The 27,020-nt window shown below is 35.2% G+C and overlaps 1 protein-coding gene across 2 annotated transcripts in view; it reads left to right on the top strand.

Moving 5' to 3' along the window:
* Window positions 1-27,020, top strand: part of IFT80 (intraflagellar transport 80) — a 110,973-nt gene that overhangs the window by 22,312 nt on the left and 61,641 nt on the right. For both annotated transcript variants that reach the window (XM_081234301.1, XM_081234300.1), the window contains 5 exons: window positions 3,196-3,306; window positions 4,828-4,896; window positions 15,190-15,299; window positions 18,584-18,673; window positions 19,872-20,009. In XM_081234301.1, the coding sequence (XP_081090427.1) occupies window positions 4,869-4,896; window positions 15,190-15,299; window positions 18,584-18,673; window positions 19,872-20,009 (366 nt within the window). In that variant the 5' untranslated portion in view covers window positions 3,196-3,306; window positions 4,828-4,868. The remainder of the gene's footprint in view (window positions 1-3,195; window positions 3,307-4,827; window positions 4,897-15,189; window positions 15,300-18,583; window positions 18,674-19,871; window positions 20,010-27,020) is intronic.

Raw genomic sequence — 27,020 nt, 5'->3', positions numbered from 1 at the left:
CCATAGACATTTCTTAAGGCATTTCTAACTTTAAGAAATGTGTTTCGTGTAATTTTAATCTACTTACTCTGTTCTTTTTCCCTTTTATAACATTTTCCTCTTTTTAGTTTATCTTTAATTTAATAATAAGAGATGAATTTTATACCCTAGGATTTAAATATTTTTTACCCAAATCATCCATTGTTTAAACAATGAATAGTATCAATAAAATGAATAAATGTAATCAAATGTATTGATTATATTCTCTTCCTGACCCCACCCCTAGCAAATATTTGGAAATAAATTATTTGCTTCCTAGTTTTGGTCTAGCATTTTTAAAAGGTTATAGAAAAGCTGGAGAGAAGAAGAAACAAAATAGTTAAAAGGATAACTGTGTTTTTTAAAATTTTTGATGCATGTAGTTTTATGTTTATGCTTTACTCTGGGGGTGCTAGTCAAGCAATTTGTAACAATCAGACAAACTACAAAGACCAAAGATTTATTGAGTGTCAAATCTATACAAAGAGTTGGCCTTAGTTGTCCCAGTATGTGTCTTCTGTGAGGTCATGGGAAGCAAGAATAATTTCAGCACTTGTCAGAAAGTCAGTATTAGATATTTTAGGATAAGAAATATCGGTGATCAAAAATACATAAAATTTCTAAAATACAAAGAAAAGAAAAGAAATTTTCAGACCCTTCATTTCAGGTTCAGGAGCTATTTGGTTAATCTCTTTGGTGATAGATTCATTCATTACATGCAACAATTTAGTATGTGGATATTTTGTGCTAGGAAATATGCTAACATTTAGTGAAACAGATTTGGATAAAGTAAATAATGGCCACTCACTATATGTCATCTTTATAGTTTTCTCTTTTGAGATTTTTTCCCCCTTGTATTTTCTTTCTAAAGCAATGCATTAAAAAAAGTATATCCAAATTAATTTTAAGTTAGTATCATAAAGAGCGTAATAGCACAGTTGAATTCAAAGTCATCTTGTTACATTGAAAAATAACCCAGAGGTAAATATAAGATTAAAAGGAAGATATGAGGAAAAGTAGATGGCGCTAGTGGGTGGTTAGATGAAGGAAAGGGGTAGTTTATTGATGAGAGCCTAGAAAATGAATGATGGGAAAAGTCGGCTCTCAGATTGAATGAGAAAGAAAAGAATGTCAAGGTAGTCCTTTTTTTTTTTTTAAGTTGCTAAGTACGGTTACTGAGTTGGTAAATTTAACAAATGCTGCTTATGTAAAGCACTATTGCAAATAAAAATATGACTAAGACATGGCCTTCTGAAAAGAATCACAGTCCAATAAAAAAATGCTGCAATAGAGCTACAAATATTGTGCAATGTGTGTAAAAAGGGCGAATGACTTTATTGATGGGAATAGGTTGGTGGTCAGTGAAATAACCACAGGGTGCTAAGTGTAAAATATTTTAAAGCCATCTGTATTAGAGCTCTCCAGAGAAATGTTTTAAAGCCATCTAAAGCATCTGACTTATTAATATGTATTTTTAATGGATTGTTAATATTCACCCAGAATCTTGAAAAGCCTTAAGTTAAAAATGAATTCAAACAAAATAAATCCTCTGAGACAAAATTTGATTAAGCAAGCAACATTATTCTTTTGCTACAAAAAATATATACCTTTTTTTTTGATTTGGGGAAAAGTTTCTAATTTTACTGTACAGTTGTCACTGTTTCCAAGGGTGTTTGGTTCCAGGACCCCTGTAGATACTAAAATCCACAGGTGCTCAAGTCCCTTATATAAAATGGCATAGTATTTGCATATAACCTACACACATCCTCCCACATACTTTAAATTATCTCTAGACTACTTATAATACCTAATACAGTATAAATGTTGTGTAAATAGTTGTAAATACAATGTAAATGCTATGTAAATAGTTGCTGGTACAGGGTAAATTCAAGTTCTGCTTACGGAGCTTTCTGGTTTTTTGTTTTTATTTATTTATGTATTTTTTAAATCAATTAGCTGAGTCCAAGAATGCAGAACCCTTGGATGTGGAGGACCAACTGTACTAATTATTTTATTACAAACTATATATTATTAGACTTCATGATCATTCAAAACCACACTGATTATTTTTTTGGCTTCCTGTAGCACTTATTCTTTGTACAGTTGATTTGTTCCCTTGACATCTCATATAGTTTGCTTAGGTCCTTTAAAGTTGTAAGCCTTTTGCTGTTTGCCTATATATGTGTGAACTTTTTGAGAACAGCAACTAAGTAACTTGCTTCTTTTTGTCTACCTGGTGCCTGGTACAGTGTAAAATCAAATAAGGCAAGAATTTGAAAATCTGGGATTATCAGTTATTAAATTAGTTAAACTAGGAGGCCTTTAGACTTGAGGTGACTCTAATGCTGTATACCTCTGCAAAGCAAAGCAAAATCTAAGCCTGTAAATGAATGCTTCAAGATTATGAAATTGAAACCTAAGGACAACCAATCACAAACAGCCAACCAGGCTTTAAGTTGTAGTCAATCAATAGTATCCTTACTTCTGTCTTTTCTCTATAGAAGTCTCTCCCTGAGCTCCTGTCAGTGGAGCGTTCCTAACCACTTAAAGTTTGGCACTGTTGGATTGGAATTGATTTCTGCACAAAGTCCAGTTTTTTTTTTTTTTTTGCCAGCGCAGCTTTTGGGATCTTAGTTCCCCAACCAGGGATCGAACCTGGGCCCCCTGCAGTGGAAGAGAGGAGCCCTAACCAGTGGACCACCAGGGAATTCCCCAAAATTCAATATTTTTTAATATGCCTCAGTTTATCTTTGAACACCATTTAACTACCTTGGTTCCTCTCTTCCACACTTTTCCTAACTTTTCTATAGCCTGTTTTTAAGAAAAAAAAAAAAACAAGACTGTAAAGTTCTGCTTAAATAGAAGGCTTTCTTGACATTCCTCTTGGCCCCCTTTGACCATATCCCAGCAGAATTTTATTGTCCCTCTGAACTATCATAGTATCATATATATATTTCTGTCACACCACTTGTTTCAAGGTTGTATAATTTTGTTTTTGTGCCTGTTTCCCAATGGATTTGAGTGTCCCTTGAGAGTAAGAATAATTATATTATTTGCCCTGGTATCTCCCATGCCTAGCACTATGCTAACTAGTCTACTAGTAGATATTCAACAGATGTTTGTTGATTGGATAAATTAATTTAATAAAATAGATTTCTCAAGTTTAATTTCTTTTAGGTAAATTTCATCTGATTTCTAAGTTAGGAAGAGTGGAAAAAAGTGTGGAAGCTCACTGTGGAGCAGTACTTGCTGGACGATGGAATTATGAAGGAACAGCATTAGTTACAGGTAGGTTATCTGCAAAAATGACATTTAAAATGAAATTTTTAAAGAAAAATTTCCGAAGGAACAGAATATTTTCATTTAGCAATAGTGTCTTTCATTGTCTAATAGCAAATAATTGGCACAGTATTGATCTAGACTGCTATATAATGTTATCATTCAGAGTGTCATATTAGTTTTCCTGTGTGGCTTATGAAGAATGTTCTGTCAGGAAGGTTTTGGAATGGTCAAGTGTGGGGTAAATAAAACTTTTAATTCTTTAAAATTCTAAAATTCAAAATATTCTCATTTAACTTTACCCCCCTTCCATCTCTTTTCCATCTTCTGCCCTACTGCAGGGATTCTCATCTTCACCTATCATATTAGTTATCTATTATTGTGTAACAAGGTATCCCAAAAGTTAGTGACTTAAGATAGTAAACATGTATTATCTCACAGTTTCTGTGAGACAGGGAACAGTTCAGTTGGGTGGTTCTGTCTCAGAATCAAGAAGTTGGATGGGGCTGCAGTTATATGAAGCCCCATTGGGGCTGGAGGATCTGCTTCCAAGATGGCTCACTCACATGGCTGTTGGCAAGAGGTCTTACTTCCTCTATGACTGTTGCAGGAAGCCTTACTTAGTTCCTTACAACATGGGCCTCTCCATAGGGCTGCTTGAGTGTTCTAACAACATGACAGCTGGAGCTTCTCCCTGAGAGATCCAAGAGAGAGCAAGATGGAAGACACAATATATTTTATGACCCACCGTTGGAAGTCATACTCCATCATTTCCACCATATTCTATTAGAAGCAAGGTACTAAGTATAGACCAAACTGAAGGAGAAAGGAGAGAGAAGTTAAGCTTCACTTCTTAAAAGAAGGAATAACAAAGAATTTGTGGATATATTTTAAAACCACCACACCTATCCCCTGGGCCTTCTGTAGGACTTTTATCAATGAGTTTCTCTTCTCTTGCCTGTTTTTTCGACTTGTCCTTTTCCAGTATTTTTTTTCTTCCCCTTTTTTTTTTCAGCATATAAATGTGTTCAGATGTCATTCATCTTGAAAATTGAGAAAAAAGAAATAAAAATCCCTCCTTTAACAAATAACTCTAGCTACAACTTCCTCTTTCTTTCTTTCCCATCAGGCAAACTGTTCAAAAGAGTAGTTTATTACTTCACTCCATTCAGTCCCCAACTCACTGGAGTTTGGCTGTAACTCTTCTAATTACACTGAAAACACTTTTCTTAGAATTCTAGGATGGAGACGTCAGTGAAAATGAAAGCATTATTTGAATAATATACTCATAAGTCTTCTAAGATTAGAGGAAAAAAATAATTTTGTCATTGAAGTCAGGCTACTTTCATAAAATTGTTTCAAAGTAATTTCAGTTAAATTTTATATTTAGGAAGCAGTGATATCTAAGTAGAGTAACTCGTGTCTGAATTTTAAATGTGCATTAGTGTAGATACTGCTGATTTTTATATGTAAATTTAATGTTTGCATTTATTTCCTATAGATAAAAAATCAATTCTTTTCTCTTTATAGCTGGAGAAGATGGACAAATAAAAATCTGGTCAAAGACTGGAATGCTAAGATCAACTTTAGCTCAGCAAGGTATGTATTATAATCAATTAAATGTCTTTGCATTTTCCTGTAAAAATAGTCTAATATAGTTAGTCTAATATAGTTCCTCAGGCTGATTTTGGTCAGGTTCAAAACCTGAAATCTCTTATTTCTATTTACACTTTTTCCTCTTACTTTCATGTTGCCTGATGGGCCATGGTAACTGTATTGTTTGAGCCAAGAAATATAAGACACACTCAAACACTTTTTCTTTGTTAGTGAATCTATATAAATGGAGTTATAGGCTAATGATTCATTTTAAAATAATTCTGAAGCATCATGAGCATATCCTATCTAGAACAGGATTGGGTGTCTAGTTAAGTAAATAATAATAATAGAAAACACTGAGTATCTCCTTACTTAAAAAGTTCTAATTACATCATAATAATAGCACCCTTTCTAAATTATGTTGTACATCTATACTAATGGAGGGGAACAGATACTCTTATGATCCAAAACTTGGTAAACTACAACTACTTAAAGCAGCAGCTTGGTTTTCCATGTTCATTGGGAAGAAGTGCCCATAAAGTCAATCCAGTGGTCATACCTGTTGGGATTTAGATTACATATGATTTTTTTCCTTGTAGCAGATTTATTTTCCAAATTAGGTTTACTTAGAAACAATAAAGCAGTTTTAATGTTGTCCTGAGCCCATATCAGCTGATCTTCAGAGACAGGTTGCCAAAAAGTTTGCAGATTATTCTTCAGAAGTATATGATAAAGTCATTTTGTGAAGCATCTCTAACAACTGACTTCCAAAAATTTCCAGATTTCATTTTTTCCAAGAGTAAACTCATGTTTACTCTTAGGATATGTTAAAATAGTTACATTTCTTTAGCTACACATCAACCAAATGTTAGCAAAGGTAACCATAAGTAATAGGCAGTAATTATCTCCTGAGGTTAAATCTTTGGTACAGATGATCTCCAAATAGAATATTTATCCATGAGTGGAAAATTTAGAGTTCATAGAAACATTCATCAGTAACTTTGTTAGGGAAAGATGTCAATTTATTGTTGCTTTCGTAATAAAGTATACCTTTAGAAAATAAATTTTATTTTAATCTTCTAGTAGGCATGGGCCTTTACTTTTGGCTTTATAATTTTTGTTAGAGCTAATTATTTGGCATTTTACCTTATGATGTCTGACTTATGAGCAACTACACAATTCGTTTAGAGATCATCACCACCCCCTTGGAGGAGGGGCTGCAGTTCTTTTCAGCTGCTGCTGCTACTGAGACGTATCCTTTTTTCCTTTCTTTTCTCTTTTGCTAAATATGTTGTCTATAGAAGACACAGATCTTCAGAGAAATGTTGAAAGCTTATCTCATTACCCATTATAATAATCTGAATTCTTGCCTAAGATCCTTCACCAGTGTCCCCCTACGGCTCCTTCTCTTTCTTTAAATTCTTCCCAATCATCTCCTTCCCTTTTATTATCCCTTGGATCTACCATTTTGGACTTTACAAAGTCTAAAGTTGAAACTTAGAATAAGTTGTTTAACATAAACATTGTTAATCATAGAGGGTAGATGACATAGTGCTGTTGGTTCAGTACTATAGTTTACCTGTATAATGGGTCTGGAAACCAGATTGCTACTTATTTTACTCTTACAGAGAAAATGCATTTAGAATTCCCAAACATGCAGAGGCAGTTTGGAAGCCCAATATATTCATAAATTAAGGACTTTTTATACATCAGAAGTCACAATCAGATGGCTTGTGGGCTGAATCTGTCCCACTAGCATGGTGCAGGCCCAACATTAAAAATTAGGATATTTTACATACATATTTGGATTTCTGGTGTCTTGAAAAATTGGAAGAACTGGCAACATTAAGTCTGCTTTCCAGAACAAATACAATCAGCTGGAGTTCAGCAGTGGCTGCTCCATTTTTAGTTGGATTTTAAGCTTCTCTTATTTTTCTTACACTCTACATACTTCACTCATTTATATTACATGGTAGAACACAACATAAATCTCTGAAGGGATTTGAGTTTGCAACTCATATTTTCAATAATAGTGATCATAAAATTTTGATTGTTAGTATGTGCCTTGCAGGGAGCACTTACATCTTTTTAAGTATTAATTTTTAATAGATACTACATTCACATGGTTCAGAATTTAAAGCATAAAGAAGGGTATAAAGTTATCTATTAAATACTACCCATGTCTCTCGTATTACGCCTGTCTTCCAGCCACCCAGCAAACATTCCCAGAGGCAGCTGGTGTTACCATTTTCTTGTGTAGGAAATTTGGTTTTATATGTTCTTTTTTTTTGTCCTTTAATAAACAAGTGGTTGCATATTGTATCTACTATAATATGCTCCTTGCTTTTTTTCACTTGAATTGTGAACTGTCTTGGAGGTGGTTTCATATCAGTGAATTAAAATCTTCTTCAAGTTGTTTTCCAAAGTGAATATACCATTTTACATTCCCAGTAGAAATATATGAAGGTTCCAATTTCTTCAAATCTTCAACACCTGTTACTGTCTTTTTTATTACAATCATCCTAGTGACTGTAAAATGGTATCTCATTGTAGTTTTGATTTGCATTTCCCTGATGACTAATGATATTGAGCCTCTTTTCATGTGCTTTTTGGCCATTTGTTGGTCTTCTTTGGAGAAATATCTGTTAAAACCCTTTGCACATTTTTTAATTGGGTTGTCTTTTTATTGTTGAATTGTAAGTTCTTTATATATATTCTGGTTAATAGACTCTTATTGGATATATGATTTGCAACTTGGATATGCAACTTCCCAATTCTGTGGGTTTCCTTTTCATTTTCTTGATGATAGCTTTTGAAGCACAAAAGTTTTGATGAAATTCAGTTTATCTATTTTTTTCTTTGATTGTTTCTACTTTGGGTGTTATATCTAAGAAACTATTGCCTAATCCAAAGTCATGGAGACTTGCATCTATAGTTTCTTCTAAGAGTTTTATAGTTTTAGTGCTTACGCTAAATGTATGATCTTTTTTTGGTCTATGATCGATTTTGAGTTATTTTTTGTGTATAGTATTTATTTTGGAGAGGGATGGGTGGTGCTCTTTTTTATTTTTTCTTCCTCTCAGATAGATGGATAAATAGGATTTTCTTAAAAGCTAAAGTACATATTATGTCTTATAAGATAGGTAATTTTATTATGTATTCATTGGATCATGTAATGGTATTTTACATCAACATTCCAAATAGCTGTAATTTCCTTAACATCAAATGGCTGTGAAACTGCTGATCATTTTTATCCTATTTGAATCTTATTCTTCTCACTCAAGGTTTATGTTAATTATGAGATTAATGAACAAAACTAAATTAGGTAGATTTTATTTTAGTTAACTTATTGGTATTTCAACTGAATAATCTGATACCTTTTTCTAGATTAAGAATTATAAATTCACGATAGAACTATGCTTTTAATTTTTGAATTTTTTTTAATTAATTAATTTTTGGTTGTTTTGGGTCTTTGTTGCTACACACGGGCTTTCTCTACTTGCGGGGTGTGGAGGCTACTCTTTGTTGTGGTGTGCAAGCTTCTCATTGCGGTGGCTTCTCTTGTGGCAGCGCTCTAGGCGCACGGGCTTCAGCAGTTGTGGCACATGGACCCAGTAGTTGTGGCTCGTGGGCTCTAGAGCTCAGGCTCAATAGTTGTGGTGCACGGCCTTAGTTCCTCCACGGCATGTGGGATCTTCCCGGACCAGGGCTCGAACCCGTGTCCCCGGCATTGGCAGGCGGATTCTTAACTACTGTGCCACTAGGGAAGTCCCTAATTTTTGAACTTTTGATCATTGTTGCCACCCACACTTTCCTAATAAGGCATAGATAGACTTCGCCTGTTTTATCTCTGGGAAAAATCATTAGAGAAGTTAAGTTATAATCACATTAACCCTGAAGGAAAAATCCCTAGTTATTTATAAGGTTTGATTTATTATAGGCTACAAATTTCAAGGGTGATTATAAATCTGACCTACTGAGAGCTAAATGCTAAAGGTTCAAGTAAAAAGACCAAGGGAGGTAGAGGTGGGGGACTCCTGGCTTCTTTGAGGAGAAAAGCTGTAAATTTTGGCACAAAAATGAAATAACGTAAGCCTGAATTACTGTAAGACTCAGAATTATGTAAACAATGTTGAAAGCATCCTGTGATTTTTACTACATGTTTATGTTAATTGTACTTATTCCTTGATGAGTAGAAAAATTCCCAAATTCATTTCTTGATGATTGGAGGCAGATATAAAGATAGAAAAGTCATGGTCATCACCTTCTCTTCCAATACAGAAAAAGCATTAATCTTGCTTTTTTTTGGGGGGGTGGGGCAGGGGGTGGAATTTGACTTTGTTTAAAAACTATTCTGGGCTTCCCTGGTGGCGCAGTGGTTGAGAGTCCGCCTGCCGATGCAGGGGACATGGGTTCGTGCCCTGGTCCGGGAGGATCCCACATGCCGCAGAGTGGCTGGGCCCGTGAGCCATGGCCGCTGAGCCTGCGCGTCCGGAGCCTGTGCTCCGCAACGGGAGAGGCCACAGCAGTGAGAGGCCCGCGTACCGCAAAAAAAAAACCAAAAAAAACAAAAAAAACTATTCTTACTGGTACCTATCAGGAATTATTTTTCCTTATTAGAGAAAAATAATGTGTAAGCTGAGGATAATTATAATGAAGCCCTATCTTGTGTTACATTGTATATTTTAATTATAGGTTAAAATTGGAAGAGAGTAATACTGCAAACCTTTAAGGACATTTCCCTTATACTATATTCAAATAGAAGAAGGAGATGACAAAACATGGAGCCTGTTTATAATGAATTTGGTAAAGGAAATATAAATAACTGTGACACAAGGCAGAATGTGCTCGTTTCTTTAAGGCATCGTGGGAGGACAGGAAAGCAGAAATGAATGCTTTGTGGGGAGAGGAAGTATCAGAAAGGCTTCCTGGCAAATACTGCAGCATCTTTTAATTAGGCTTCGAAGGACAAGGAAATTAGGAAGGATAAAGAAATGGGCTTGTTGGCAATGAAGTGGAGCTATGGAAGAAATTAGATGATCAGACGCACAGAGGCAGAATGGCGTGAGCTATGGAAGTCAGGTGAGCAACCCCCTTGGGCCAGGGTGTAGGCTCTGTGAGGGATGGTACTGCCAGAGGGGCCAAGACACTGATATTCGTAGATGCTAAATGAAGGGGGTTAGTTTATTCTATAAGCATATAAAATCTTTAAAAAAAATGAGCAGGAGAGTAAGAGATAAAGTCTTCCTTTTTAGGAAGATTACCTTAGCAGTAATACGTAGGATAAATTAGAAGAGATAGAGGTTAAATCGGGGTCGCTGGTATGGAGGTTACTGAAATGTTTTATGCTATTGTGCAGTAAGGCTTGAACAGAGTCAGTGATGAGGGTAGTTGAAACAAGTGAATAATTCTCAGTGGCTAAGAGGAATGGATAATCCTGTAAGAGGTGAAGAATTCAGAGGAAGAAGAAGTGAGGGGATATGTGTGGAGGGATGATATATGAATATATAGAGCTTGAAGTTCTGGCATGTCTTTGGGGCAAGTGGAAATGTGTTAGAGCTCAGAAGTAAAGGCTGAAATATTATTGTGAGTGTCAGTTACAGAAAGGTGAAAGGTGAAGCTATGGAGGAAGTTGAGATCCCCAAGGGAGAGGTGGCTGAGGCTAGAAACTAAAGAAACAAATGCCTTCATTTCAGCTTTTTTCTCTGTATTGACCCAGTGACATACACAACCAAAAAGTTGTTTTTTTGAGGAATAAATCCCACTCGATATTACCTATTTGTTAATACATGTCCCTACAAATAGAATGAAAGGGAAATAATTCTTTGTTTTTGAATTCTTAATGATTTGGCAACCAAAAAACTTGAGTGTCTACTCCCATGCACAACACAATAACAAATGGTTGCTTATTGCATTACAAAGTAGTAGTGGTAGTAGCTAACAGGTCGTGCTTATAGAGTGCCAAACTCTGCTCTAAGTTCTTTACTTACACTCACAAGGTGTAGACCTATACTGCACTCAAGGCAAAGGTAGCTAATGCTTCATTGTAATAGTGAGAGTTTGTTTCAAAATCATTCTTAAAAGCATGCAAAAACAACATTTTTTAGGGGATACCTTTTAGTATGAATGTGAAAAACATGGTATATTTGACCATGTACTTCCTTAAAACAATTGAAATACATTTTTGTCTCCTTTTCTGTGGTTTAAAATGCCTTCAACAAGTTGAAAGAATTTAGATAATTTGTTTTACAGAGAGATAAGGGTCTGACATTTAACACAACCCCAGGTGCATGTGGTTTCTTAAAAAATGTCAAAAAGGTCACATGATCTTAATGTACAAAGTCAGAAAAACAAGATCTTTTTGAGTGTCTTAAATGAAATGGAGCGTAAATAAAAATTCCCAAAATAAAAACCAAGAAATTAATTATTATAAAACTACTTTTGTTTTTTGTCCATTTTTGTTAATAAAGAAATTAATAACATCTTATTATATAATTTGCTAAACTTTTTGTTGTAAAGTTTTTTAACCTGAAGGCTATATTATTATTTCCATACTGACTTTGCAAAGTGAAGTGTAGCATTGGGAGTAATTCAGTGCTTTAATAAATACATTTTTAAAAAACATTTTAAATACTAAAGATTTGTTTCAAATGCTAGTGAGATGGATTTTTTATAATAGAAATCATTTTCTCTGTGAAGCTAATTCATCCACTTTCAATATGGCCTTCTCCAGAACCACCCAAATCAGAAGTTGTATAGCAATAAAAACATATATACAGGAGTTTCACACTTAACATTTTATTATAAATATAAATAATGAATATAAGGAAGAGTTCTCTTAGTTCTTGATGTTATATTCATTTATTTATTCATTCATTCATTTATTGATTGATTGATTATTTTTGGCTGCATTGGGTCTTCGTTGCTGCACAGGCTTTCTCTAGTTGTGGTGAGCGGGGGCTACTCTTCGTTGCGGTGCATGGGCTTCTCATTGCGGTGGCTTCTCTCGTTGTGGAGCATGGGCTCTAGGTGCACGGGCCTCAGTAGTTGTTGCATGCGGGCTCAGTAGTTGTGACTCACAGGCTGTAGAGCGCAGGCTCAGTAGTTGTGGCGCATGGGCTTATTTGCTCCACGGCATGTGGGATCTTCCTGGACCAGGGTTCGAAGCCGTGTCCCCTGCACTGGCAGGCGGATTCTTAACCATCATGCCACCAGGGAAGTCCGTTATATTCATTTTGAATATTGGTGGTTAGGAAGCTGGAACTTCCTTAGCTATTGATCTTATTTAGGATTGCTTATTTATCATAAGTAACTATATTTGTTTTTTGATTGAAGGAATGTGGTTAAAAAACCAAATGCTGTAACAAAGGAATTACTTAAATTTTCCTCTATAAGCCTATTTCGTTTTATTCTATAAATTACTATACCTGTTTCTTTAACAGCATTATTGTTTAAAAAATTGTTTTATAAGCAGGAAATGAATAATCTCCATGTCCTAACAGGAGAGATAAGTATTCTGAAGATTTATAAGGTTTATAAACAAGGAAATGGTGACAGAGTTGACTTAATGGGGCCACAAATTCAATGTGAAAGAGGACATAAGAGTCCCTAACTCCTCATCCTATACCCCCAAACCATGCCTTTTACCACAACTAAAGGACTAGAGTCACATCCTGTATAACTCAATGGGAGCTGTGTTTACTGAATTATTTCCTTGGGGGTAGATGTTTGTCATAGTTTTGTATACACTCAGGAAACTGTTATTTTACTGAGTGTATTCATGAAGATTTGATAGTCTATAATTAAAATACATAAATTTACTTTTTTTGCACAATACTTACAACTATAATAATGGAAATAAAGAAGGCACCTATAATTCTACCACTGTATCAAATAAGCTTTCCTCTCTTATTCCCTTACTGTCCTCACCAAGAATCACGTTTGGAATATCTGAAATTTTGATTTACATTTTCTGGGGAGTTTATTACACTTGAACTCTGTTCATTTGGAGATTTACTTTGAAGCCCAGGTCAGCTCCTGGCTACTCCCAGAGAATGTTTCAAGAGAATATACTTACTAAGTTTAGAAGAAGTACCCTCTGAGGTCAGCCATCTCATTGGTCATCTGTAGGTTCCTCTGATACAGGACAATCCTAGATGTCACCGACTGAACAGGATGTTTAGACCCAATATAATATCTAACCTACACCATGAAAGGAATGCTTCAGGAGTTTTTTGGACTAGGTCTAAATCAGACTTTCTAAGTCCTATAAACCACTGAGACTTGCTCACAGTTGAATTACGTTCTGGTTGGGAAAAAAATGGCACTAAAGGAGTAGGGTGCCACTTAAACACAGCATTTATCTTTCTGAAATTTACTCCCTGTTGATTACTGATTACTCCCTGTTGATTAGCATCAGTTGGGTTTTCCATTTAAATAAACAAATCTTACTGATTGCTTATAAATCCTCAGATTCAGATTTCATTTTACTGAGAATGTAAATTACTGAAAGATTTATTCAATCATTCACATAAAGTCAACTGCTACAATAGTCTGACTTAGGAATCCTAGACAATTTTTAAAGCTTTGTTTTATAAATATAAATAGGTTAATATTTCATAGATTAATTATATGACCTTGATTCACTTCCCTAATGAACAGGTCCTAATGAATAGGTAACTGGGTCAGACAGTGGAGCACAGATAATTTAATGCCCTCAATTGATATGATATTCGTTATTTATTTAAAAAATTAAAAAAAAATTTAATTAATTAATTAATTTTATTTTTTTTACCGGTACGCGGGCCTCTCACTGTTGTGGCCTCTCCAGTTGCGGAGCACAGGCTCCGGACGCGCAGGCTCAGCAGCCATGGCTCATGGGCCCAGCCGCTCCACGGCATGTAGGATCTTCCCGAACTGGGGCACGAACCCATGTCCCCTGCATCGGCAGGCGGACTCTCAACCACTGCGCCACCAGGGAAGTGCTTTAATTTATTTTTTTAAAGATTTATTTTGTTTGTTTTTAATTTTCCCCATTTTCATTGAAGTATAATTCATGTACAGTGAAATGACAGCTCTTTTTAAAAAAATAAATTTACTTATTTTATTTTTTAATTTTTGGCTGCATTGGATCTTAGTTGCAGCATGCAGGATCTTTTTTTATTTGCGGCATGCTGACTTCTTAGTTGCGGCATGAATGCGGGATCTAGTTACCCAACCAGGGATCAAACTCGGGCCCCCTGCATTGGGAGCACGGAGTCTTACCCACTGGACCACCAGGGAAGTCTCCAGGATAATGTCTCTTAAGAAGCCAACAAAGAAATATTCTCCAAACTAATGATAATAAAGAAAAGAAGTCCAAATTTAGTTGAGGTGTACCTTTTTACCAGTTGGTTCCCAGGAGAGTTGGCTTAGTCAACCACAAGCTGAAGGCACAAAAGCAGAAGTCGAATGTTGCCACTGGAGCACACTGCTAGAGAATGAAGACTCAAGTGTTGACCCAGTGAATGATCTTGGTGGGGCTGCTGCAGTGTTTTCACTGTTGCTGGTAAAAGGACTTACCCTGGCAGGAAGCTAATGCCCCAGGGTCTTCAGAGACCTATTTTGATGAATAGAGTCGCCTTGCTGAGGCCAGACATTCTCAGATAGTCCTCACGATTCTGGATATTTATAGTCTAAATGTCCCCTCGCCATAGTTGCTTATTCATTTATTCTTATTGATCAGCTGCCAGTGGTGCCCCTCAGCAGCTGAGCTACAGAGTGCTTCATCAGCAGCCTCAGATGTCCATGATGATCTCCTGACACAACACCTTCACTCTTATAGCAAAACAACTTTCCTTATAAAAACAACTTCATTCTTAGGTCAAAACAACTTCATTTTGTCGTGAACAAGTGGATTTGAAATCTCATCAAACCACTACACAAGAGTTGTTGATGATGGGAAATGATAAATCATGACTTTTCTGATACCTCTTTATATCTTAACATAATGAAGTATATTTATTTTACGTATTTCCATAGAACACTCTCGAAGTCCTAAAAGCTCCGTATTTTCTCAGCAAGATCAAAATTAGTAAAAAATATAGTTTATCAGTTGCTCACAGTAGATTTTCAACAGTCAGTCTTAACCTGGTCTATGTTTCAGTAACAGGCTATATACTGCAGTTTGGATGGGCCATTGAATAAGGAGGAAATGAAATGACACCCCAAATTGCTTTTTTGATTTTCCTAACCATCTCCCTTTTATAAAGCATAATGATTAAAGTTTATCAGGTTTTTTTCTTTTCCTTTTTACAGGAACACCAGTGTATTCAGTAGCATGGGGCCCTGATTCAGAAAAGGTTCTTTACACAGCAGGCAAACAGCTGATCATTAAACCTCTTCAACCAAATGCTAAAGTTTTACAGGTACTTCTCAGGCATTTGTAAATTGTTATTGGGGTCTGCCAGACTGCTAAGTGAGAGGTCACTTTCTTAGGAGTCCCTTTTTTCTGGGTGGTCTTGTTATAGTTGAGGCTCTTAAGTGAGTGGTTTTACCGGCCTTTGTTACAGAACAGGGGATATCTGGTTATGTTTCCAACGAGGTTCACTTCCCCCTTTTTCCAACTCACATTATACCAGTAAGTCATAAATGTGTTCTGAGTTACTAAATTATCACATGATTTGGCATAATAGCCATCTTTAAATTGAAGAGAGTCAACCTAACATGTATAGATTTGAGACAAAACAGGACTAAATCATAAAACTTTAAGAGGTTGTTTAGACTGTATTTTTTATCATCACCTCTAGTGTCTTCCTCCTCCTCCTCCTCATTGTCTGTTCAGTACCCTTGAGCTTTCTCTAAGACCCTAGAATTCTTTTAGTATTTTTAGAGTGGAGGGGGAGTCAATGTAATGTTTAGAACAATTGGGTATATATAATTTTACCAATTATAGGGAAGCAAAACAATAGTGGCAGTTAAGACAGGTCAGGGGAGGACAAATTAATAAAAAACCTTTAAGCCTATATCCAGGATTTTGATGTTTGATTTCAGTGTGAAGAGGCAGAATCATTTTCTTCATATTTTGATAATGACACAGTGTAGTGTGGGTAATAAGATTACAGGCTTTGGAGTTAGTCACCTGGGTTCAAATGTTCACTTACTTATATGTGACTTTAGGCAAGTTATAAAATATCTTAGAGCCTCAGCGTTCTCATCTCTTAGATGTGATGCTAATACCTACTTGATAGGAATGTTGTGAGGATTAAATGAGTTAAATTGCAAAGTGCATGGGACAGTGCATATAATCAAAATATTGAGTGCACACAATGAAGAGTAGTTATTGTTGATATTGAGGTGTTATTATATCATCTCTACCTTTCAGTCAGCCCTTAATAAATTAGAGCCATGGAGGCCAGTTAAAAGGTATAGAATGACCACATCCTGGGTAAGGGATTTGGTGCTGGAGATTGACTGGCTACAGCAGGTATAAAAAGTGTTTTAAGAAGAAGCATTAGGTTTAACAGTGAGTAGATGTAGAATTTGGAGAGTAAGGATATAGAAATGGCTTTGAGATTCCATATTATGTAGATTATGTAGATTATGCTATACATATTCCACACAGTCATCATGCACTTACATTTTTACTACCTGCAGAACACTCTGCTAAGAACTGTGGAACAACAGAAAGAGAAGAATTTGGGCAAAAGGAATAAGCTAGGAAAGAGGACTGGCTCTGACTGCCTTTAGTCAGAGTCCTTCTAATACCACTTATATTCTGAAAATGTGTTTTGAAATCATACAGCAAAAGCAGGCCAGATGAATCGTTTAGTTTATAGTTATGTGATTTGTTAAGATACCTGTAATTAGGCATATGTAAGTGAAACTCAGGAAGATGCTTAAATCATCATTGATAAATTATCGTTTTGTGGCTTGGTAAAACCTTTGGCCCAGGAGGTAGTGGAGTGAAAGAAAAGTATCCATTGCCAAAATTCAGCTAGAGTGGAGAAGGGGTTAAAGTATAATTAGTAACTTCGTGCAAATCTTCTATTCCTTTTGGAAAATTAAAACTGCAGCAATTCTCCTTGGGCATAAACACATGCTCAAATTTGGATTATTCACAAAAAAGAATGCTTACTTAATTCTTGCTTGTAGAATACAGTTCAAAAGTATATATCTCATTTCCCTTAAGAGCTTTAGAGACTCTTCTAGAGACCCAGAACTTGGTTTCATAGTGAGGAGACTTCTGTTTATTTAGTCATTCAGTGGGAATGTAGTGCATACTTACTATATCCTAGGCACTATGCTGGGGTGTAACGTATTAAAATTGAAACAGAACATAGTTTCTGCCTTCTGTGAAGAGCTCACGATTCAAAGGAATTTTACAAAATGCCTAATACATTAAGAAATAATTGAAAACTGTCTATGCATTACATGTAATATGTGAATATATGTAATGTATAATTGATATCCTAAATTATAGTACAAGGAAAATTTAAACCATATTTTGTTCCTAACTTTTGAATATGGAAAATATTATTTTTGTAGTTTTAAAATGAAACTCTTGAGAATCTCTGCATGTGTGTATCTCTATATATCTCTATTTTGTTATTTTTGTCTTTGCGGTTTATTTTAGGACATTGGATTAATTTAGTAGTAAATTGTGAAAATTATTGCTTTATCAAAACGTTCATTTTTGACAGAGTGTATTTTTATGTATCTGAATAAAGCAAGCTATGAATTATTGCTTATTCTTAGGGCTTATTTGACCCTAATTTGATGTTTTTTTTCTGTATACATTAAGAATAATAGATTTTCCCGGGAAGGCTCTGTAGAGAGAAAACCCTTAAAATCAGTCATTCTTTGAAACAAAGTTAGTTGGTTCAGACATTAAAATGTATCTTATAGTCTTCAAGAAAAATTAATTCTTTTTCAGTTATATTATTCTGCTTAAACCTAGTGAAAGATTAATGGCTTTTAATTATGTGTGTGGTTAATATCTAAATGAGCACATAAATTATATTTAAGATCAAGAAGACATCCACGCTTAATTTCTAGATCGCCAATTTTTGGGTGACTTAGATATATACACAAATAGGTATGCATTCTATATATGTGTAGAATATATATCTGTGGGAAACCTTTTGTTATATGGTAAATGCAGCAGAATTTTCTCAGAGTAGTTAGTGACTACTCCAGGGACATGAAGGTAAAGAGAATGAAGCTTAGGGGAATGTACAGAAGAGAATGAAGAGAGTGCTAAAGAGAATGTTCATGTAGTAGAAGTTTTTTTTAAAAAATAAAAGAATTAGTAAACAAGAATGAAGGCAGTATCAGTAACGAGATCAACTGTGCAAAGGGAGCAAAATTTGGATTCAAGTAAGTTTTGGAGTACATAACATATTCATTCCATTATTATCACACAGATGTCAAGCTTGGAATAGTTCAACAGCAAGTGATTTTCCATCTGGAGTCCAGGCAATTGAGGAAATTGATAAGGATGTGAGTTATATAGTAGATGTCATAGTGCAAGGTGCTTTTCATTAGTTTAAATTGGAAATGAAATAAGCATAATGGTTATGAAAGGAAGATAGGAGTCTTCTTCAGGAAGAAGACAAGAGAATCATTAGAAAGAGGCAAAATGCCTTTTCTTATTTAAAAAACTTTTCAGTGCTCTTGAAGTTATAATAAATATCTTATTTTTTTCTCATAGTGGAAAGCTCACGATGGCATTATTTTAAAAGTAGACTGGAACTCAGTTAATGATTTAATTTTATCTGCTGGCGAAGACTGTAAATATAAGGTATGTAATGTTTGAATACTGTTTGAATTTATCACCTGGTTGAAAGAATCGAATTTCGGTGAAAAGTATTTAGCATATAAGAGTATTCTTTTAGTCCTTCTCTTTAGCCATATCTTTTAACTCTAATAATTTAGCAAATTGTTATTTTATAATTTTCAGCATTTTGAAGTGTTGCCTTTCTAATTTGGCCTATTTCATTGACCTATAGAATTTTTTTTTAATTTACCATTTTAACCATTTAAAAAATATTTATTTATTTGGTCACATGGGGTCTTAGTTGTGGCACGCAGGCTCCTTAGTTGTGGCATGCGAACTCTTAGTTGCGGCCTGTGAACTCTTAGTTGCGGCACGCATGTGGGATCTAGTTCCCTGACCAGGGATCAGACCTGGGCCCCCTGCATTGAGAGCGTGGAGTCTTATCCATTGCACCACCAGGGAAGTCCCTGACCTATAGAATTTGATTTAATGAGTAGCAACATGAAAACAACTCCTAGTTTTAAAAAGTCAGTCTTGGGCTTCCCTGGTGGCGCAGTGGTTGAGAGTCCGCCTGCCGATGCAGGGGACACGGGTTCGTGCCCCGGTCCGGGAGGATCCCACATGCCGCAGAGCGGCTGGGCCCGTGAGCCATGGCCGCTGAGCCTGCGCGTCCGGAGCCTGTGCTCCGCAACGGGAGAGGCCACAACAGTGAGAGGCCCACGTACCACAAAAAAAAAAAAAAAAAAAAAGTCAATCTTAACTGGTTTATTAATCATTAATCAGCTTCAGACCAAAATAATTTATGAGGAAGAATAAGATTTAAGTTAACTATAGTTAGAGGGAATTTACTGAAATAAATACTTTCAGGGAAAGTTGATAGAGCACTTACTGGACAAAAAAATTTAAGCAAAATACTGAACATCTCAAAACTTTATTATTAAATTTAAAAGGGTTAAAATGGGTAGTTTTTATGATTAATTAAAGAGTTAGTAAAATCTGAAATTATCATGATGATACCAATAACATTTTGGGGGCAGATATTTAGGTTTCCAGACAGCTTCCCTACCCCCACCTTGCCTTGTTGGATAGTAAAGACATGTAATTGCTAATATTATAAAGTGATGACTTCTAAATCTTTACTTGATACTTTACTAGAAGCTACAAACTTGTTTGTAATAACGTGGTGACTTATAAAAGATTCTTTTTAATTTGTTTTTTGTAGGTATGGGATAGCTACGGCCGCCCTCTGTATAGTTCACAACCTCATGAGCATCCTATTACCTCAGTTGCCTGGGCTCCAGATGGAGAATTATTTGCTGTTGGATCATTTCGTACTTTACGCTTGTGTGATAAAACTGGGGTAAGTTATAGTGGTAAGCAATCACAGATGTGCTGTCATAATGCACAACACACCTGGTTCTCAATCTTTAAAAAACATTTTCAGTGATGCATTTGACTGCATCTTTCTAGTTTGTCTTCTTAATATACTGGTTCAATCAATTCCAGATTTATGGGACCATATAAGCTCTTTAAGTTCAATCTGAAGATTGGGTATGTTCTCTACTATCTTTCTGGAAATACTTATTTTAAGCATGGTTGTGAAAGATGGTAAAGTGTTAAAATTTATGCCCAATCAATATAGATTTGAACCTTTTTTTTTTAACTGTCAATATGTTTCATACAAAAGTTTTTGTTGCATATTTTTGGTAAGAAATTGATACTAAATTTTTTAAATGGTCATTTTAAAACCAAAGGATTCATATTTGAATGTGTGTGAGATTTTTCCCTCACAAGAGAATATGCCCTCTATACAAATTCTGTTTAGAACTTAGGCAAACAGCCAAGTTCAACAGTATTTACCCACTGTACTTGAAGAATGAATTGTTTCATCAAAGTGCTCCAGAGGTGGCAGCATTATATGAGTGGGGCTATTCCATACTGTTCCTAACTATGAGGAAATCACATAATTTTTCTGTGGCTTATTTTCCTCAAATGCAAAACAGGACAGTTAATTTAGAATTCTTAGAGCTTTTTAAATGACCTATTAAGTTTTCTGGTTGCTTGTTTTTTATCATATGAAATATAAAGTCCTCTGCCTGACTTTGAAGCTGTCTGAAACCTGGTGCCATAAAACCTCTTGTCTTTTCTCCCCATAACTCTCTAATTTGTATCTGTTTAAATCAGACTCATGAATCTTCTCTGCCCCTCACTAACGTCCTCATCTTCTCTTTTCTTGGAATGCTCTCATCTCTTATACTTAATGAGTTCTTCCTATTTTTTAAGTCTCACTTCATATTTGACTTCTTTTCATGATACCTTCCATAGATAAAGTTTATTTATCTATTTTTCTAACTTCTTCTCACCTAGATCTCTTTTCTTACTTTTAACATAAGGATGTTAAGTTAGACCATCTCATTTTCATCTGATTTTCTATCAATGATTCTCAGCCTATAGAATATATATTCTCATTTTCACAGTGTATTATACTCTTATATCATCCATTTTAGTTTTATGTATATTATTTTTGACTCCGTAGATAGTTTATAAGATCCAATAGCTTAATGATTCTCTATTATCTGTACAACGCAGTAGATACTCAGTAATTCACTAATAAGTCAATTTAAGCATAATAATTTAAATTTGCCATTTTGATGAAAATATTTAAAAATTTAAAAAACTTGGGGCATTGAATTGATCTGAATAACTGAATTAAAGATTTACTTAATTAACACCAAACCTATTTTTAGAATGTCAACTATTTGGGAAAAGTAAATTTTCTAAAAGAATTTTGTTCTTACCTTGTTCAACTGAATAGACTGAATATATTGTAATAATTTTTTAAGACTTGAGATTAACATTTTAAATGTATTTTCTTTTATTCAATAGATATCAAATATATACTAGTCATCAGAGAGTATTTTGGAAACTGGGGATGGGAAGATGTAAAGATTTTCACTCAAGTTGTTGACAGTCTAGTGGAGAATCAGACTATAAGACTGTGTCAGTGCTATACATGAGGTTGCTGTGTGCAAGCACATAGAGGAGTGACAGAGCCTAACTCTGCCAGTGGGACACTGACTGAAAGCTGAGGCTTGAAGAATTAGTAGTTCTTCAAGGAGACATGGTGGGAGAAGAGAGTTGTAGGCAGAAGGAACCTCTTGTGCATCAAAGTATGGTGCTTTTTGTGCAATGTCAATAAGATTTTGCGTGGGATGTTACCAGGAGATAATACAGAAAAGATATTCTCAGACCAGATCTGTGTTTGCCATCTAAAAGAGTCTAGATTTTACTATTTTAAAATCTAGCTATTTTATGTGGAGCCCCCTTAGGGGTTACTGTGGTGTAGAAAAGAGGTGAGGAGGTTGAGCCCCTTGTCCTCCTCCACCCAGAAAAGCTCTACATTAATCAGCTTTGATATTTGAGCATCCAATATAAGATTTCCTTTGAGCAGCTAAAACAATGAAGTTGGAAAATCAATATTTTAGTTAGTAGAGAGCCATGGATGGTGGATAGTAACATGATAATATTCAAATATTGGAAATATTGATTTGGTATCAGGAACAGTGGTGCAGAAGAGGAAACAGAACATGTAAAGGCAAAGAATTATTGTTTGTCACACAAATTAAAATGTCAGTGAGGTTGTAGTAGTTTGGGTTTTATCCTCAGGGCAGTGGTGAGCCATGGATCCATGTTAAGTGACCTTTTAGATGTGGAATTTTAGGGAAGCATACTGTGAGGTCAGCAGGGACGTTGGATTAGAGGGGAGGTAGACTGAAGGCAGGATGGCTAATTAGAGGCTATTGCAGTAGTACAAGAAAATAATGTTAGCCTGAATAATAGGGAATAGCAGTGGGGATGGAAAGAAGTGGACAGGTGTAAGGGATAAATTCTTGCTATAAAAAGTGGGAAGAGGGCTTCCCTGGTGGCGCAGTGGTTGAGAGTCCGCCTGCCGATGCAGGGGACACAGGTTCGTGCCCCGGTCCGGGAAGATCCCACATGCCGCGGAGCGGCTGGGCCCGTAAGCCATGGCCGCTGAGCCTGAGCGTCCGGAGCCTGTGCTCCGCAACGGGAGAGGTCACAACAGTGAGAGGCCCGCGTACCGCAAAAATAAATAAGTAAATAAATAATTTTTTTAAAAAGTGGGAAGAGTCAAGAATAATTATTTGGATTTCAACTTGAGTACCTCACTGTCTTGGTGCTGGCCTGAGGATAATGTCCTCTTATGGTATGGTATAATTTGTGCTGGCTTTGTGCAATATAATTTTATTCGATCCCTGTGTAATCATTACAGTAATAAATCAAGTTACCTAAATTTCAGAGTTCATAAGTATCACCTGGGCGTTGCTAAAATACATATTCTTGAGCCCCCATTTGCAATGTAATTAATCAAAATTTCAGGAGAATGGGGTCCAGAGAGTTGTATTTTTAAGAAGTTCCCTGGTTATCCTCAGATCATACTGGAAGGAACACTTAAAACACGTGAGATGTTTGATAGTCCTTCTCAGTTCTGAGAGTGATAATGCTTGCCCTACTGTAGAAAAAATACTTTTATTTTAGAGATGAAATAGTAAATGACAATGACAGTGATACCAAAAGGGTAGTCTAATTGAAGAGATAAACAAAAAAAAACCTCATATAGTAATTTATTCTTCTGATTCTTCCTTAGCATCTGCTTCATTTAAAATTACTTTGTGGATATAATTATTTTATCTCTCATAATCTGTTACTTAAAGTTATATAATTAATAGTAACAGTCATTTATCCATGAGCCATATTTTATATCAGAATTTCAGTATTAGATATTATAAGAATCTTGTCCTTAGGAATGATCTATACCCTATCATTTTGCTACAGGGAAAATGTTTATAGTATATGAGTAATGTGTGTGATGATATTGTCTCAACTTTCTAAATTGATTCTTTCAAAATAACTGGTTTTAAATACTATTGGAGCATTTACATTCATTGAATTACCAGTGGATTTTTTTGTTTTGTTTTACTTCTGTTGTATATTTTCACAGAAAATATTTGGAACTCTTGCAATTATTTTTTCTTTTTGCATGATTTTTATTATCTTTATAATATCTCCCTTCATATGATTATCATTTAGACTTTATGAGTTATTTGATTAAACTACGTTCTGTCTATTCCTAGAATGGTATCTAGAAATAGATATGTATGTTGATTTGTTCAAAACTTTCTGGAGGATAATTTGACATTGTATGTTGGAGCCCCAAGAAATGTACATATACTGTACCTCCACCCAGCAACTCCAGGTCTAGGAATTTATCCTACAGAAATAGTAGGATAAAGAATGCTCAATGTGGAATTTCCCTGGCAGTCCAGTTGTTAGGACTCGGTGCTTTCACTGCTGAGGGCCTGGTCAGGAAACTAAGATCCCGCAAACCATGCAGCGTGGCCAAAAAAAAAAAAAAGAATGCTCAATGAAGTGTTATTTATAGTTTAACAAATGAAAAGCAACCTAAATCTCCAACATTAGGACATTATTTAATTATGGAATATAATTATTATGATGATTGTTATATAGCTATTAAAAGTGATAATCTGCTTTCATAATGCCATGAAAGGATTTTTAAGATATATAGTCAGAAAAAAGTTACAAATTTTATGCATAGGATGGTCCTATTTGTGTAAAGATATGTGTCTATATATGAACAGAAAAATAGGCTGACCATATAACACATTTTAACAATGGTTATCCCTGGAGTTTGAAGTGATAGGTGATTTTTTTTCATAACTGCATTTTCTAAAATTTTCAAATAAAAGATATGCTTTGTATAATTTTTGAAGAGGGAAAAAACTAGATTTATCCTTTAATTTTATTTTGCTTGCAAAATTCATTGGATTCTCTAATCATGTAATTCAGTTTTCTTTCCTTTTTAAACAAATGTTGAGTTTTGAAGCTATTTAATTTATATGTATATATAACTAAAACATGGAAAATTGTTTTTAAGGTGATATAGAACATATACATGTTTATTGGGAAGTAATTCTGTTCACTAAGATATAAATGCTATAAGCATTTTGAGTCAAAACCAAATTACCTACTGCACAATTACTTCCTGCACATCTTTTTAAAAAATGCCAAGCAGACATTCCCCTTGTGGAGTTTACTTTCTTGTTGCTAAGACAGGTATTAAATGATTAATTACCCACTCGGTTATTTAATTACAGTTGTAATAAATTTTACAAGGAGGTACAGGCTGTTCCTAGTAATGAGAACTAATCTATTTGGAGGGTCAAGGCAAGTTCGTATGGTGAAAGGTAAGAAGGGCAATGCTTATTGAGATTCTTCACCTTTTCTACTTACTGAGTAAGTGGTGTCAAGTTAGAGCTGAAAATTTAAGTCAGCTGGTGCTGCATACTTCTCTCACACAGTTGTTTATCTGTTGAAAAAAACTTATTAAGTCTTCTTTTAAGAAGTTAAGTACATGTTCTCTTCAACCTAGAAATGTCACTCTTAAATGTAGCTCCTTGCTTCTTTTCTTTTCCTCAAAATCTGCAACTTAAAGTTGTATAATTAATAGTAGTAATCATTTATCCAGGGCCAGATTCTGTGGAATAATTTCAATATTAGATATTATAAAAATCTGGTCCTGAGGAAGAATTTGCTACAAATTTATCAGATTTCTATCTTGAGAGCTCTCTTCTGAGAGCTCTTCACAGATTTTTAGTTGAGTGCAGTGTTCTTAATCAACATTTTAAAAATTCTTATCTAGGCTTCCTTGACAGAAATTGGACAGTAATTTTTTAATATAAGGCTTAAAGAATGATGTTGGTGTAAACTTTCAGGTTATCTGTGAAATAATAAGCCTAGAAAAATGTGATTTTTGTAAATATTTGCTTTTAATGTTTTTCAAGAAATATTTCTAGTGGGAGAAAAATCTCAAATGCTTGGAGGCTGTAAATAATAGGTTTTGGTTTGAATATATTCCTTACTATGCATGTATGTAAATGGACTGATGAGAAGAATATTTGAAAAAGCAGAAATTTTAATATTTTTGTATAGGCACATTACTCCAACTCAGTTATTATATAGTAAATCTAATATTCCCATTAACTTTCATCATAAAATTGGAATTTTCTAAAAAGACCCTCACTAGGCTGATACGAAACTCCTGTTCCTATTTACATCTTCTATTTAAGCAGGCAAGTTACCTGTATTGGTTCAGAACTCACATCCTGGCTCACTTTTTTGGATTGTTGTCCAAATATCAATTTCATTTTCAAAGCCATTTTAGGGGGTATTCCATAGTCCAGTTAGTTGTCATGGTTTTACTGTGTTGATTCAAGTCAGCTGCATGAATAGCTGCTTGATGGTGTTCCAAGGGCTTTATACATAGACTTAAAGAATACCGTTCTCCCATTCCCTCCTCTCCATAATCCTACCCCAACTCTTGTAGCGAGGGGGTTGGGTGCTGCCTCTTTGCTGTCATTAGTGCAAATCAGGCATGGCAGATGGGGGCCCCACTGGGCAGCCTTCACAGTGCTCACTGGAGAGGGCCACTGCTTTGGCATTGCAGGGCTGGAATGGTCTGAGGGGCTCTGTCTCTACAGCACCACGTGGGGAGGCTGAAGGGTGCTACCTCTGCTCACTTGAGTGCAGCAGGGGAATGTTCCACAGGGCTCTGTCCCACTGTTTCCACAGCACACAGTGCCTGGTGGGGAGAGTGCCATGGTTTCTTTCATGGTGTGTGTTTGGAGAAGGGTAGTTATGTCCAAAGGGTTCCGTCCTGCATTGCAACCCCTCTACCTGGCCCCTTGACTAGAGAATGAGCATTACTTGGTGCTTGTTTTGTCTCACATACTACTTAGAGTTAATATAATACCGCTTCATGTAAAATATAAGAAACTTGCATCCATGTTATTCCATTTACCCACCTTTCCTTTATGCTATAATTATATTACATCTATCACAATATGATACAGTTTTTGCTGTTAAAAGTCATATTCATTTTAAAGAAGTTAAGGAAGAAAGAAATGTTTAGCATTTCTAGTGCTCTCATTTCTTCCTAAAGATACTAATTTCCATCTGATACAATTTTCCTTCAACCTATAAATCTTCTTTTAGGCATATCTCAGAGTGTATAACTGCTGGTTATGAATTTTCTTTCTTTTTTGTATATTTGAAAATGTTTTTATTTTTTTCTTTTCTGGATTTACAGTTCTGGGTTGACAGAGTTGTTTTTCCTTTCTTTCAGCACTTTAAAGATATTGTTCTACTCTCTTTTGGTCTTTATTGTTTTTGATGAGAAATAAGTTACTGTTGGTATCATTGCTCTCCTGAATGTAAAGTGGCCTTTACCTCTGGTTGCTTTGAAGATTTTCTCTGTCTTTGGTTTTCAGTAGAT

The sequence above is a fragment of the Mesoplodon bidens genome, assembly GCF_964165515.1.
Source record: "Mesoplodon bidens genome assembly, chromosome: 5".
Lineage (NCBI taxonomy): Eukaryota > Metazoa > Chordata > Mammalia > Artiodactyla > Ziphiidae > Mesoplodon > Mesoplodon bidens.
This window is presented reverse-complemented; position numbering and strand designations above follow the sequence as displayed.